We start from the raw sequence: 16665 nt of genomic DNA, 5'->3' as shown, positions 1-16665 counted from the left end.
TTTTTTTTTTAACCTTTTACTTTTTTACTTTGCCCTTTTACCGCCTCTAAGATATTTTCTAGAAGAGATGGTGGGCTTAATTTAATACCCCAAGTGGGCACCGACTGCTTGCGCCCACAATCATCCTATGATAATACTAAATAAATAAAAAATAAAATAATTTTAAAATATTTCGGTGTAGTTTTGGTGCACATATAAAGTTAGATATGTGAATATGAAGTTAAGACATGTTATCCAATCGCATGAAATGTGTCCGTACAAATTCAAAAAGCAAATAAGATATCTTTGCCCCATCTTCTCTTCTTTGGATTTTATTATTTTTGGGTTACGTTGGTAAAGGAATTTATGTACCCTAATTTTAATTCAACTCAAAATAATTAAACTATAAATGTCCATGAAATTGTGTTCCTTAAATCTTACATTGAAAAATTAGAATTTAGAAGCAATATTTTAGCTCGTGAGAAACAACCTTTTAATTGGACAAATTGAATGGCCCGTTCTCAACGTGTCAAAAAATACTGTTACTGGGCCAGGCCGGAATCTAAAAAGCCCATTTCAAAGAAAGTGGTGGGTGCAAGCACGACACCGTTTCACCAACTACTTGCTTTTGCATCTTCCCTACCCGATTATACTCAAACGTCCAAGAATCTGCAAGTCCGAACTCCCTCTGCATTTCCGGGGATTGAAATGGCAGCTCACTCTCTCCCGGAACTGCACTTAACAAACACACAAAGCTTCCAATCTAAAATCAGTGTAAAACCTGATCCGTCTTCTTCATTGGTTGTTTTCTCTGTAAAACGGCAACTAATAGGCCTACAAAGGCCGTGGCTTGGCATCAATTCTCTTCGTTCAACGTCTTCAAATCCCACACCAACCCGAGTCCGCCCTCTCACCGTGACTGTCGTCTCCACCCTCCCTACCGCGTAAATCCCTTCATTTCCTCCTAAATTTTCCATCGTTTATTGTCTTTATATTGTCTCTTTGCTATCATTTTACGTGGACTAAACTGTAATTTCAGGTTCTTGTGATTGCAGGAAGCCAGAGAGATTCACTTCCGGCGAGAAAGTGCCCAAGTGAGTTATTCTTTGCATGACTTTTGCATTTCGATTAAATTATTGTTTTCTGGGATTTAAGATTATGTGAATGGAAAGTAGATGGTCGTGGAAAGCAATTAAGACATTTTCTATGGCTGAGCTTGAAGCGAGGAAGCTCAAGTACGCAACTACCGGAACCGAAGCTCTTCTCATGGGGATTTTGATTCAAGGTCGTATATTTCCCCTATTTCTATAATATTAGTTCTGACATTAGGATTGCTTACTTAAGACTCAGGTTGTATAGGTGATTTTTTTTGGTAAGCCCCAGGGAAGAAGTGGTCTTTTAGTTATCATTTTGGAACTTAAATTTACATGACATTTGTTCAATGCCAAAGTCCTTTAGCTGGAAGGATTAAGACTGCAAAGACTAAAAGTGAACACAGAGAATTCATATATAGTGGCATTACCTGGCTAGCAAACTTCCTTTTTCTTTTGAAATAACTAGTTCAAATGGTAGCTTTGTGTTGCTGTTAAAGTCATTGCTTAGCATTATCATCTGCATGGCTGTACATCCACGGATGTGAGAAAAATAGGGGACACATTTCTTTACAAACTTTTTTTGACAGTTTAAGTGGATATTTTATTCAGTTAATTCGACCAATTAACCTTGTAAAATTAAACTGCTGAGGTTTCTTAGGACTCTTTGTGTACCTAGCATTACTTGATGGCAAATGAGAGGCAGAATGTCAATATTTCAGCAAACTTGTAACACGTCATTTGTGTTAAAGTCTATTGAGAACAACAGTCCAAGGAAAAACCTTATGCTTCAAGAGAATTTTAACCTTCCAAAAGTCTTGGTGAAAGTTTTATTCTAACAATTGGGTTATGAGTAAGATGGCTGAGAAAAGATCTATGGATATAAACACCTGACAAATCCAAAATCCAAATTCTGCTATTCTGAGGCTCAAGCTCATAAAGCAAGGATACCTATCAACAGATTCCCAATCATTGAGTTTGTTAAAATAAATGCATATTGTACAGGGTATGCCCCTAAAAGATGAATGAAATTGTAAATAAGGGCATTGTGGCACAAAGAAAGGTTATATAGATGAGAATAATGAATGACAAGTGGGCACTCATTAATCCAGGTATTATTTCCAAATAAAATACTGGAACCATCCCCACCCTGCATCAGGTAAAAGGAATGAAGAGGTTGTATAGCTAGAAAATGTCTTTCTAGGAGCTTCTGTAAGTCATAGAATTCTTAGCAAGAATATCCTTTTCATTTCTATGCATATCATGGATGCTCTCAATCACCGTGTGTCATAGAGAAAGAGGTTCGTGAGGAAAACACTAAAAATCATTTAGCTCAATATCACTAGGTGATCTCTTGAGATTTCACCAATAGATTACAAAAAATTCCTTATAGTCTTCTTAATATTCTAAGCCACTCCTTCAGGAACCCTATACAAAGAAAGATAATAGAGAGAGATATTGGATAAATAACCCTAGATAGAAGTAATTGGATTGCGTACAGAAAACATCATTCCAACAATCAAGCCACCTAGAGATCCTATTGACAACCTCCTCGCAAAAGATTCAATCCTAGGATGTCCCCAGAAAGGAACACCTAGATGAGCTAGGCAACCTATTACTCCCAGTAACCTTAACAAGAGCTCCAATGACTTGATAGATTACATTGATCCTTGCCATGCCACTCTTATTTAGGTTAATGTGGAGCCTGTAAATTCTCTCACAATTTTGCACAAGAAGTAGTGCATTATTGACCAATCTCTCATTATGCAAAAGAAAGAGAATAATAATATCCGCGAATTGAAGGTGAGAGACCTCCACTATCCCTCTTCGACACATGGCCATGTAATTAAGCCTCTCAACATATACCAACATATAAAGAAAGTAAAAGAAAGGATAACCCTATCTTACACCCTTAAAACATTTGATCTAGGATTGAGGCTTACCATTAACAAGAATTGCAAAGACACAGAGGATAAGCACCCACTAATTGACCTTCTGCACATCTCATGGAAATCCTTCTAAACATAAGTTCATCCAAGAAACCTCAATTGACCTTGTTATAATTGCTTAATTTTAATTTTCATACAACACAATGACGTGTGATATGTGTATGTTCAAGGGCTTGTTTGACTGTTATCTTTGTATTATGAAGAAAATTAGCAATCGAACCAATTTTTAGTTGTCCTAGAGTGTTTCCTTGGTAACAAAAATGATGTAGCAACCACCAAACATAAGGAGCTAATCTATTTTTATAAGCAAGATGATGTCACTATCATTGACCACCCAACTAAGAGGAGCAAATGGGTAGATGCAATAATTGAGGAGAGAGTGAATTGAGTCACCTAGTGGTGCCTCTCTTAATTTAATAATAAGCAATTATATCGCTTGAATTGAAGATGATATCTTAGTTGATTTCAACTCCATGAAGGAGAACGAGACTACACCTGCAGAGGTTACACCAAATTTTTTTTTTGGCTATTGTGCTGATAACCAAAATTTGTGATTATTTCTTATGTGCATTTTTCATGCCCAACTGGTGTGCTACTCTTTTGAAATCCTTGCTTTTGAAAGCATTATTCTTTTGTCACTATGATCTCAAGTTTCATGAATTTCAATTATTAAGAAGACAAGTTGAACACGCTGAGGTTAAGTTTTCTCTAAGTGGGAGAGAATGATGGAGAATAGGAATATTTTAGAGTGCATATATCTCAAAATATTATGAGATATTTATGTAAATTATAATCTTTATGTATAAGGAACTACTAAAGTAGGTTTCTTATTGGTTTAGGAGCCTTATTTCTTACTTAGTTAGAAGTCTTATTTTGTTATCGTTTTTCTGTTTAAGTATTCTAGGGATATAAGATTATGTAGATATTCTATAAAGGTATGGGTGTGTCATTATTGTGAAATAGATTGCTTATGAATAAAAATATATTAATAGTCTGAATTGAGTGCCTAGCAACTCTATGATTGTGGTTGTGACAACCCTATGGTGCAGTTGTTGCCAATCCCTCTGATTTTGTTTTATTTATCTTTTTTCTTTACAAGTTTTTCAATTGTTCTAAACCCTATTTTTGTGCTACATCAAAGGTTGTAAACATTGTTTTGCTAGATGCACCCATGTAAATAGATGTTTGCATAGCAGCCAAACTGTGCTTGACCTATATTTGTATCACAAAGTGCCTTAGTGATATCACATTCAACTGAAGTAATTTCATCCAATGAGCAGGAACCAATCCCGCTTCGAAATTTTTGTGGGAAAATGGAATTACACTTTTCAAAGTACGTGAAGAAACTGTAAAGTTATTAGGAAAAGGTGACATGTATTTTTTCAGTCCTGAACATCCTCCTTTGACTGAAGATGCGCAGAGAGCTCTTGATTGGGCGGTTGATCAAAAATTAAAATCTGGTGAGTCTCCATGCAGTTTCTTAAATTTCGGTATTCTTAGATAGCTTTCTAATATTATTTGCTCTCTTTATACTTTTTATGCTGTGGGAGCATAAGTTCACTAGCTATATTGCGATTATTTTGTGTATGTGCAAATGAAATTGATTTGCAACTTAGGTCGATGTGTGAGATGACCAAAACCCAATAGTATAGCTGGTTCTAGAATAAGAATAAGCTTTATTTTGAGAGTTTGTTTATGTTTTCAATTGTATGCTGTTTAATCATGAAAATATTTTTCTTCATCTTTTGATGAGCAATGTTTGTTTTTGTTTGAAATTTTCTTTTTTATTGTGTTGTGTAAGCTTGAAAAGAAAAGAAGAAAATGACTGGGTTTTCTATGTGAAAAGTTGCACGGTTGCTATGTATGTGAGGATAGGAACTGTATCTTGATCCGAAACCTCAACCTAAATGTTTCTCATATGGCATGCTGCAAGCATAAAGAAATGAACTCTCTTCAAGTAGGTATGCTACTCCACCAACTCCAAAGTTATTACAAATAACCTTAATAATTTATTTAAGATTTGAGAATTAAAATAATTACAAACCATATATCTTTAATTTGAAGTATCAAATTTCCAAGTCTCTAAAAAATTGAAAAGAAAAAAATTCTAGATCCATTAATGTAAAAAAGTTCTAGATCCGTTAACGTTCTAAATACTAGCAAGAGAGTCCTCGGAAGCTTCAACATCAACTACATCAGATACATTTTCTTCAATCTACATGGGAATTTTAAAAAACAAAACACAAGCATAAATGCTACGGACTTCTATTGGAAGAAACTAAATAAGAAAAAAGTATTAATCATCTTGAGGCATATCAGCATTAGTAGTTGGGAATGGGAATGAGGCAGTTGAAGTGTTTCACCTGCTCTTTGCAGATGAACACTCCTTTCTTTGATTCATTTCCAAATTGTCTTTGGACTCAGGACTAATTAGGGCATGTCTCAATTAGTTCCCATGGGTGATGCGGTGGATGTAGGGGTACATGCTAGAATTTGGGGTCTAATTGTCATTTGCTGCCTATTGAACATCTTAGTTTCCTGTTGGGAACAAAGGTTCAGGACAAAGCTAGTTGAGATCTGGTGGTAGATAAATTTGAGAAGACTTGCTCGATGTTAGAGGGTTCTTCTCTCAGAGTGGGGCGGGCTCATTCTTGTTAGAAGCACTTAGGCTACTCTTCCACTTTACTACTTGTCTATTCTTCTGAACTCGGTGATTCTAAGAGGTTAGAGTCTATCTAGTGTTGGCCTTTATGGAGTGATTAAGAGGCACAAAGAGGATAGCATTTGGTGGCATGAGATGTTGTCAAACTTTTGTTTGAACTTTGGTGGACTAGGAATCAACTTATTGACGAGCTTTATGCAGCAGTTCTCAGTTTATAGCTTTGGACATCCAGGACTAATCATGTATGTCTTTGGTGGAGGGTGATTAGGGTGAAGTACAGGCTGGAGGAAAGGGGTAGGAAGACTTAGGGTCGAAGGGTCCACGTGGTTCTAGTTTCTGGAGATGGACTAGTAAGGGTGGCCCAGGGGGGTGGGGGTGGATTTTTGAGGGGCAAATCACTTCAACCTGGGTAATGGAAAGAGAGTGCAGTTTTGAGATGACATTTCACCGTTTTGTATTCATTTCCTTGCGGTGTTCCTATTGGCTAGAAAGAAAGATGCTTGTGGGTGGCTGTTTCTCCATGATATATGGCCAAGTAGTGTGGGAAATGGTGGTTTTGAGGAACTTAATGGTTATGAGGAAGAAGGCTATATTTAGTTATTAAAGAATGGACAGCATGCAGATTTTCCAGTATAGGAAGGATGAACCAGTTCAGAAACTTTTTCTAATCTTTCTATGTTCGCGTTATGTATCCTTCCCTAGGGCATTCACCATTCCGATCGAAGCATATTTAGAGGAAAAATACTTCTAGAGTTTCTGCTTTTCCTTGGGAAGCTACCCATAGGCGTATTATATCTGTTGACAATTGCATGAGGAAAGGAAAGATTCTGGTGAATGATTGTTTTCTATGCAGAATGTTGTGGAGACTTTGAAACATCTTTTGTTTGGATGAATTGCTTCATATTGTTTGCGAAATGATTCTGAATCTTTCACAAAGTGCGTTAATTCATGGCTGGTTCAGTAGTGGAAGTGGCAAGTAATTTGGTGTGATAAGAGAAAGAAGCAGCTTATCTCTCTTATTTCTCTAGGTACCATGTGGGTTATTTGAAAAGAAAGAAATGGAAGACCCTTTCTGGATGTTTATTTTTCCTTGGAGTTTCAGTTATTGGCTCTAGGCACTTTGTTTTTTGTTTGGCGGTCATTCACTCAATTTGGTGGAAGATTTAAGAGACATCGTAGATAACCCATTCTATGTTTCATTTGTAGCTAGGTGGCATCTCCCTGTTGCTCTTTAATTGAATTTATTTATTTTTGTTCTCAAAAAGTATTAATCATTTTGAAATTCAAATTTTATATGCTGCCACATTTATATTAGGTTTTAAAATATCCTTTTAGAAGCAAACTTTAAAATAAAAGTTATCTTAAATTATTGAATGAAAAGAGATATATCAGCATAGTAAATAATAAGTAAATTTATTAATTTTCATGAGAAGGTAAACATATTAGCTATTAAAAAGATAGAATGGTGATGTTCATGGGGAGAGATAATGATGCTTATTGGGAGTTTCCTTGATTAGGTTTATGAGTTGAGAAGCTAGTCACTAATTGTTTCGATGCAATAATGAGAAGATTTAACGTAGGCTTTAGTGGTGTCAAAGGTACGTTCAGATGATCATACTATGGGAAAGGCAGAATTTCATCTAGAACAGGCCGGCTGATGAAAATTAGAAACATGTCAAAAGATGCTAAATCTTCATCCGTTATTTCTTCTATTTGCCATGTGTCTGTCCTTTTCTGCTTGCTCACTCAAATCAACATGGCATGGCATAAAGTCTGTCAACATGTTTTGGTGAAGTTTGCAAATAGATTACCAGTAAAGGTGGGTTATTAGATCCAATCTAATCTCTACTTAATTAAAAGTTTTGGTGCTAAGAATATCTAAATCAGATAACATAACAATCTTATTGTAGAATCGAAGACTTAAGTTTGAGTCCTAACCTCAACTCTATCTCTTGGTTACAACTTGCCATCTATTGATAGAAGTGCCTTGGTGTGGAGAGCGCTCTGCTCTTTGAGCAATACTTTGTCATATTCGAACTAGATGATGTGATGATCTGTGCATTATTTTCTCTCTCTCTCTCTCTCTCTATGTATATATATTTAAAAATATATCACATGGATGCACTTGCACACACAATATATTTTAACAACTAGCTTAGCTCTTGTATAACTCATATGTTATTGCAGGTGGCAATGGGGAAATTACGACAATTGATGTACTTCTAGGCGTTTGGTCTGAGGTTGAATCACCTGGTCACAAGATACTTGCAACTCTTGGCTTCAGTGATGAAAAAGCCAAAGAGCTGCAGTCTTTAACTTCACAACCTGGATTTACAGATGGGTAATACCTGCCTTTTGACATTTTTTGGCATCATTGATGTAATCTTTTTACTGAATGACCGTCCACAATGAAGTTTGGAACTTTTGAGGGGCAAGTTGTATCATGCTCATACTTTTGTACTTCTCTTTGCGGTCGTGTGTTGTAGATACACCCATAATTTGTTTATGATCTCTTTCAGTTCTCGTATAATGTCGTCCATACTAAAACTAACTTTAGTTACACTGGTGATACCAGATGCTATTAACTTTACAATGGTCTGGTGAAGGTGTCATGCTTCCTTAAATTATGCAGGAAGTATTGGGACGGAACTTTTAAATCAGCCAGGGAGTTTGCTACTGCATTTTTTAGGAGGTAGTTTAGTAGATCCCTCTCAAGGTCATTCTTTCTAGTTTACGCGAGTCTATGGGTGTGCATTGCTGCTAGTTGTAAAGACATTTGCCATGCTAAACATTAGCAGTTGCTTTTGTACTCTTAAGCATTGATAGACGGCTCAATGTTTTTGTGATTTTCATCTTCTTGGGCCTCCTGGATGGTACAGGTTAGTATTTGTGCCTTGCCAGCTTCAGCATTCCAGTTTATCCTTGCGATGAATAATAGCAATAATGCCAAGCATGCAACTACCCCAATCAAGAACCCCGTCAGCAGCCCAGCAAGCTCCAGTGCAGCTTTGAAGGCTAAAACCACACCTAATGGTAAGGAAAGAAGGTAAAAGCCACCAAGATTTGCATACATAGCGAGCCAGGGCCTTGCTGTTCCACGCACAATTCCTCCACAAACTGCCAGCGGGAAGTTCACTACTTCAATCAGGGCCATCAGCACCATCATCTTCTTTACTCCCTTTATAATCCCCTTGTCATGGCTAAACAAAGATCCCCAAGCGCCTCTGGCTCCGATCATCACCGAAGCTCCAATGCAACCTGAAATGGCACTCACTAACAGCGTGACATATGCTGACCGGTAAGCTGTGCCTGGTTGGTTTGCTCCGAGCTCATTTGATATGCGCACGGATACACATGTAGCTAGTGAAAGCATGACAGAATAGAGCAAATAGTCGAAGTTTAGGATGATGGCTAGGACTCCTACTGCTTGCTTGGCATTCGGTAGTCGCCCTGTGAGCAATACCAAAATCTCATAGCACCACCATTCCAGACAAGTGGTGAGGCAACATGATCCACAAAGCTTAAGGAACCCGAACCAATCATGCACTCTTTGGTCCCACCAGCCTCCCTCGTTCCATGTACCCTCCTTACCATTTTCTATCACCAACACGTATACCACCAGAAGAATCACAACTAGTAGATCGGTTATCCAAATTGCCATAGCGACACCCTCAAGACCCTTGGCTTTTGCAAGCATGAAGTTGATAGGAATGTGAAGAGAAAGTGCCAGAGCTGAGGTAAACATTATAGGAAGTGTTATACTCTGTGAGGTGAGGTAGGCTTTGAGAGGACAGAGCAATGAAGTTAGTATCAAATCAGGAAGGAGATGGAAAAGATAAGTCTTGGCAACAATTGAGATATCTCGTTGTTGACCGAAGTGGATGAGAATTTTGTCAACATTCAGCCACAAGAAGGAAATCGGCAGTGATACGAGCAGCAACAAGAAGATTGCCATGGCAAGTGTCTTGTGTAGAAGCCTAAAGTTTTTAGCTCCAAAAGCTTGACCACACACAGGCTCCATGGCACTGCAGAGCCCATTCAACACAGAGAAGCCGGTGACGTTAGCAAAGGTGAATCCGAGTGTGCCACCCGCTAACTCCAAGTCTCCAAGATGGCCCAAAAATGCTGTGGTGATTGTTATCTTGGCAAACCAAGTCAAGTTCATGGCCACCAATGGTATAACTATTACTCTCTGGGTTTTAAGCTCTAAAAGCATTTTTTGCAGGAGGCTTGTTGGGGTGAGAGATGGAGGTGTTGCAGGCATTTTTCTGATAAAGCAAAATGGATCAATGGGGGTGTGTTCCAAATCTATTTATATTAAGTGAATGGAAGATACCGTATTGAGATAAGATTGAATATTTGCAAAATGCATGGATTTCGTGAGGGCAGTGGAGGGCTTTTTCTAACTGTCAAACAAAAAAAAAAAAAAAAAAAAAAAAAAAAAAGGAAGGAGATGGTGGTGGGTGGGATTTTTTAGTGCGGGATGAGGAATGCCCTCCAACCTCTTCCCTCGTCTGTAGAAGGAAAAATTTGCAAGTGGATTCTGTGTAAATGGTCAAGTACTCATGACTTTCCCAAATAACATCTTCCATAAGATTCTTCTTTCATGATTGTCTGAGTTTATCAAGAACACATTAAGGGAGTATACAGATTTTGTCAGCTGTTCGTTGTTTCCATATTTTATTTTTCAAACAAATAAATAAAATTGATCACTACGGTCTATACATATACACGTAATAAATAATTAATTAAGAAAATGATTACTGAATTTATTTAATTAATAATAACATTCTAAAAAGTAATAACAATCTTGTCGTATGTATTTTGCCACCTTTTGTAAAGGCCTCTATACACCGCAAATTACAAGCTTCTCTTTTCTTTTTCTTTTTCTTTTTTAAAAAAAGTAGTAAAAAAGAGATTCAGGCTCATTTTTCTAAAACTATACATTTAAAAGAAAACAAAATAAAAATAAAAAAATTGAGAATTAATAGTACATATATATATATATATAAAATTGAAAATAGAAAATTCAAGTAAACAAATCCTTGTGTAAAAAATGTATATATATATATATATATTATAATTGAAATAATTGGTGTCTTTTCGTTATGAAGAGAAATTTACTTCCTCACTTGTTCCCCGTTGGTACAGCATGCATGGATATATGCATAGTTTCTTATTAGTTAATTATCGCAGAGACAGAGTGTCCTCCATTTTCACCCGTGTATATATATATATATATATATATATATATATATTATATGTGTATATTTCAATCATTTATTTTTATGCGTTCGCAAAAAGAAAATTATATATATTTTTGTGGGGTACGAACATGCGCGTGAGAAAGAGCTGAGTGTTGTATTGATTATCAAACACACATTAACAAACGATAGACTCTAAATCAACCTGGTGCGCATCTACTTGGATTGATGTGAATAATATTCAATAAATTATGTTACCTATATGTGTCTATGCTTATATACATATATACATATATATGTACATATATATGCAGAGAGGGAGAGGGAGAGGGAGAGGAGTATGTGTGTATATATGGATATCAGATTCTGTAGTTATCGAGCATATATGTTCGTGAAGTTCATGTGTAGGAGATAGAACATTGGAGAAATCGAAATTTACATTCTGATTTATATGTATATGTATATCATATATTCTACTGAATATATGAAATAATGCACTGAGAGTTGGGAGGAATGTACCATACATACGAATATAAAGAATGATAGATATAAGACTGCTACTTTTAACGGAAACATATAATTGAATCAAATAGAGACACTCCACTAATTTTGCTAATTATCTTTCATTAGTTTAATCTACAGGATGCTACCTAATAAAGTTCTCTATCACTTTTTGTGAGATGCATATGCAAGGTTAAATTTCTTAAAAACCCAACACGTTAATAATTAATTATAATTATATAACTAGGAAATAATTAGAATTTGAGATTTTGTTGTAAAAAGAGTTAAGTTTGGTTTTAGAATGTAAAAAAAAAAAAAAAACTAATATATATAAGTTCATATATAATTAATAAGATCTTTATTATTTTAGAACTGAATTAAATCACTCTCGTTTTATGCTATTAACAGTACCATTAGTTTATTTATTTATTTTTTTAGTATAATTTTTTTTTATTACGTAATTAAACTGAAACAGTTTTATTTTTATTTTTAATCTCTTTTTTTTTTTTTTATATATATTTATGATTCAGTTACTAATAATTTTTTAGAAAAGATAACGATGCTTTTAACTTATACTCTTTTAAATAAAAAATTGTGACTTGTAGTAAAGAGATCTGAAGAAAGAAGTAATAAAATAGATGCTATTCCACTAAAAATAAAAACCATTTGTCCAAAGTTCATATAAGTAGGGGGGAAAATTATAAGTCTGGAAAAAAAAAAAAAAGAATTTAAAAGTTCCCCAGTATTTTATCACAAGAAAATTATAATATAAGAGAAAGATCAGAATCAAAATCAAATATCTCACTAAGATTTATGAGAGTTTATTTGAAGATGAAACTATTTATATATATATTTAAAAGCAGAAAAATTAGTGTTAGATTCTTATTAGTGGAAAATGAGGTGTAGCATTCCAATTTGTTGGATTTAATATTAGTAAAAATATTTGGTGTTTATGGAAGCAACTTTCTATAATAAGTTGGGCCACAAAAAAGATTGAATGAAAGATGTTTTTTAAGTCCCACTACCACTTTATAAATGATTGCTCTGGCTTTGATTTCCACTCGTATAATTTTATTTTTATATTTACTATATGCCCAATTATTTATCTTGTCATTATATATTTACATTATATGTAGAACCACTTTAACAATCCTTCAAATAAACAGCTAAAACAAAACCCCAAAAAAAAAATTATTATTATTATATTTGAGATTATAATCGATCACATTAATCTTGCTGATGAATATTAATAATATTAATGTAGTTTTAAATACAAATTAATTAGCCAAAGTAGATTATTATTAATAAATATTTCACGAGAGACAATTAATAAACAGAATTAAAAATATTTACTTATTTAACCCAAACACGTCTGATTAAGAATATCTTAATTAGTTTCTCACATCATATTTCCAATATATATATATATATATATATATATTCTGATATATGGATCGTCATTATAAGTATTAAATCAAACAAACCCGGCCCAGGCCCAGTCTTCGTGAGGAAAACTTCAATTGGCCCACTACTACTACTACTACTATAGTCTTTAATTTCTTTGCTCGTCTAATTTATTTTTAATATTTATTATAATTCTTCACTTTCATTTAATTTTAAAAAAATTAATCCCAATATTCAAATGTTGATTTGTTTGTTTATATATACATAAAAAATATGTAGTCAATATTTTGTCAGAAGCAAGATTTGATTGTTTCAAAGATTAGTATATTTGAATAAATTAAGAATATGTAATTCAGTTATATAAATATTTACACTGTGTGTGTGTGTGTGTATATATATATATATATATATATATAGGATGTATGAACTAATTATCCGATTGAGCTTTTCCCATAATATTAAAAAAAATAAACCCACAATTTAATTATGCATTATTTATATGGGAACCAGAAAGATCTTCCATTTAAAAATAATAATAATCGAAGGATCTTATTATAACTTTCATGCAATGATATTATTAAATTCTGATTGATTGTTTAATTTCTTTTTAATTTCCTGAGACCTCTTTAATTAAATATAATTAATTATGTCCTTGGAGATCATAATCTTTAATTGGATATTTGTCTGTGCAATTATATATTTGATTAGACATATTATTATATATGTATAGGATATATATATATATATATGTATATAAAAGTTAAAATTAAAACAAGTTTAAAGGACAAGAAAGTATGAGTAGATTATCTGAAAGTCATCAATTTTGTCTTTGATATGATCCGTACAAATGTAAAACACGACTACTTTCTGTTTCTCAATACAATTTTAAAAATTAGATATATGGTCAATAATTATTATTAATTAATTCATTTCAATTTCATTTTTTTTTATATAAATTCTACATATATATATATATAAATATTCTCAAACTCAAAGCTAATTATTATTATATTACACGTTATGTCTACAGTTACAATTGCATCAATTCTTGACAACATTTATATATAGGATTTGCTTTATCAGACAGCTAATGTTGGCAATTGTCACTTGTAGCAGCATGGGGAGCTGAAATATATATATATATATATATATAAAAACCTTTTCTTCATTATAAAATTTCAGTATTAGCAAACCCTTTGAGAATATTCATTTGCTGAAATACGTATGTGCATTTTCTGTGCAAATTGTGGTTAATTTATTAATAATTAATCATGATTAAAGATGTTACTAATTTAATTGATGTGATTGTCAGGCAGATATTTTGTTATTAACTTCTAAGTTAATATGTTGATATAGTCAATGTTTAATATCATTACATTCCTTCTCCCTACACAAGTAATTACTATATATTAATACTCTAAATTTTAACAGGTAATATTATGATTACTACTAATTATTAAACGTATTGGTCAATCCTTCAAAAATAATAATTTCAATTCAAAATTGAAGTCCATAAGAACAGCTCCAGTAGCTCCCTCTCCTTCTCTTGATAAATATCTCTCTATCGTTTATTCTTCTTCTTCTCTAATTGGGTGTCACATCGAACCCAAAGCATAAAGTTAGAACATATTTCATAATTCATTTTCATATAAAAATTATTCAGGTATTTTTTAAAGAGGTAACATGTACATTAATTACGATGTATTCTATTTTAAATCAAACATATTTTTCTCCTAAAACCGTTCAAAATCATCGTCTCTCTTTTACTTTTCTCACCTAACCTATGTTTTCCTCTCTCAATCTTGCATTGCTCTCTCCTATTTGCTCTTTGTTGCTTTTGCTGTTGCCTTTCCCACAAAAACCAATGTTGAAAATTTCCAAGTTTTCTAGGGCTTGAAAGAGAAGAAGACAACTTTGATGGTGATTTAAGATTTTTAAAAATGATTTTTCTTGACTCTTTAAAAGATTTAAAATGACTTGAACTAAAATATTGTTAAAATTATGGTGCTAGAGAAGATTAAAGAAGAGCAAAAATATTATAGATTTATAACTATTATCAGCTTGAAGAAGAATATAGACACTTTCAACACTCTTGGGGATTGGAGAAGAAAAGAACATGTGACTCTAAGGTTTTTGTTGCTAGTGATGTTATTTTTGTTCCAGATTAAACTAAAAAATCGAAATAAAATAGACTATTAATCTAGATTACACCAAATCAAATATTACTTGGTATAGTTAATTTTAGGTTCATAATAAAAATAATTCACTTTTCAGTTCAAACATCATTTTTAATTGGTTTAAGTCTAGTCTGATTCAATCTAATTCTGAATTGATGAACACCTTTTGATGTTGTACTTTACATTCAAATTGTCTGTTTCGATATTGAAAGACGTAAAAATAAAAGTATAACTTAAAGTGATTATTGATGAACAAAAGAGAGAATGGTTGTTTTAGAAACTCCATACCTATGAGCTTATATGCAATGTTTTCATGAGTAAAAACTTAAGGGTCTATGCAAATAGGACATAAATTATTTAGATACATTAAATGTCAAATTTTAAATAAGATATTATTAATAAAAAAAATATTTACAACATATACTATGTTCAAATATTTAACTTATAAGAATGCTAAATACACCCACATTATAAATCAGAAGTAGAAAATGAGAAAATAATAATAAAATGAAAAAATTATAACTAAAAGCAAACAATTTTCATCAAATTATAAGAGAAGTAAATGTTGTCAATTATGAGAGTAGAGAAGAAGAGTAAAATTGAATATTATCAACTGCGAGAATAGACAAAAAAAAAAAAGAAGCAAAATTCCAAGTGTTATGGCTAGTAACAACTTATTACATCATTGCCACTTATTGCTATAAATTAAATATGAGTTATTATAAACTCTTTAAAAAATTGACTATTTTTATCTTAAAAGGTTAGTACAACAATATAAGAGCAGTTATTTAATCTTAATAAGTAAGTGATATTTAAAAATTTCATATATTTATTAGTTATACAAGACAATCGACGGATTATAATACATGAAAATATTGAGAATTTATCTTGTGAAAGCAAAAAATGTTAAAATTTATTTTGAGTTAATTCGTATTTATAAATGTAAGTAATAACCAATCATTTATACTCATACCATACACCTATAAAATAAAAAAAGTTTTCTTATAAAAAAGAGAATATATATTACTAACCACATCAGTTATTACTTACCATTCTCATATATCTTACTATAAATGACATTTATAGTAGTTATCATATTAATTACTCAATAAAAAAATTATTTTTACTGTATTAGTATAATATTTACGATTACGCTCAAAATAGATAACTAATATCTAGACTTAACTTGTATGTGTGTACATGCATAGGCAATGCTAAAACTTAATTACCCTCAACTCTATAAAAATTTTGCTTTAGTTTTATTCAATCAAACTTCTAAATTACTTAATTGTCATATATAATACTTTGTGTAAAAGTGAGATAATGACTAAAAAAGCTTTATATGAATTACTAATCTTAATTTGAGTTATTAAGTAATCGCTTTATTGAATATAATTTATCCAAATAAAAAGAAATGAATTACTACGCTGCGTTCTATCTTACCAAGTTTATTCTTTATCTAATATAAAATTATCATTTGAACTTCTTTTCAATTTAAAAAGTTTTGTTATAAATATGTAAATACTAAGTATGCTCGTTTTCATATTGAAATTGGCAAGACGGATTAACTTAGAAGGAAAAATAACCTCATATTGTATGCCTTGATGTTCGTTAAAAAAAGAAAAAAGATAAAAAGAGAACTCAGCTTAACAATAAATAAAAAATTTACTTTTAACACTGCATCTTTTATCTTTCTGT

At 32.5% G+C, this 16665-nt stretch overlaps 2 protein-coding genes across 2 annotated transcripts; one reads left to right on the top strand and one right to left on the bottom strand.

Annotated features, from left to right (window-relative positions):
* Positions 1-474: 474 nt before the first annotated feature.
* LOC110817530 (Double Clp-N motif protein) lies at positions 475-8211 on the top strand. Its single transcript, XM_022046117.2, has 5 exons — positions 475-923; positions 1035-1073; positions 1155-1264; positions 4300-4479; positions 7869-8211. Exons 1-5 carry the CDS (start codon positions 490-492, stop codon positions 8024-8026), a joined length of 921 nt encoding a protein of 306 aa, XP_021901809.2. The 5' UTR covers positions 475-489; the 3' UTR covers positions 8027-8211.
* Positions 8201-10045, bottom strand: LOC110817471 (MATE efflux family protein). The gene has a single exon (XM_022046013.2). It carries the CDS (start codon positions 9943-9945, stop codon positions 8494-8496), a length of 1452 nt encoding a protein of 483 aa, XP_021901705.2. The 5' UTR covers positions 9946-10045; the 3' UTR covers positions 8201-8493.
* Positions 10046-16665: the final 6620 nt, after the last annotated feature.

The sequence above is a fragment of the Carica papaya genome, chromosome 4 (assembly GCF_054855325.1).
Source record: "Carica papaya isolate Zhongbai chromosome 4, ASM5485532v1, whole genome shotgun sequence".
Taxonomy (NCBI): domain Eukaryota; kingdom Viridiplantae; phylum Streptophyta; class Magnoliopsida; order Brassicales; family Caricaceae; genus Carica; species Carica papaya.
Note: the sequence above shows the minus strand (reverse complement) of the source record. Positions and strands in the feature narration are given on the sequence as shown.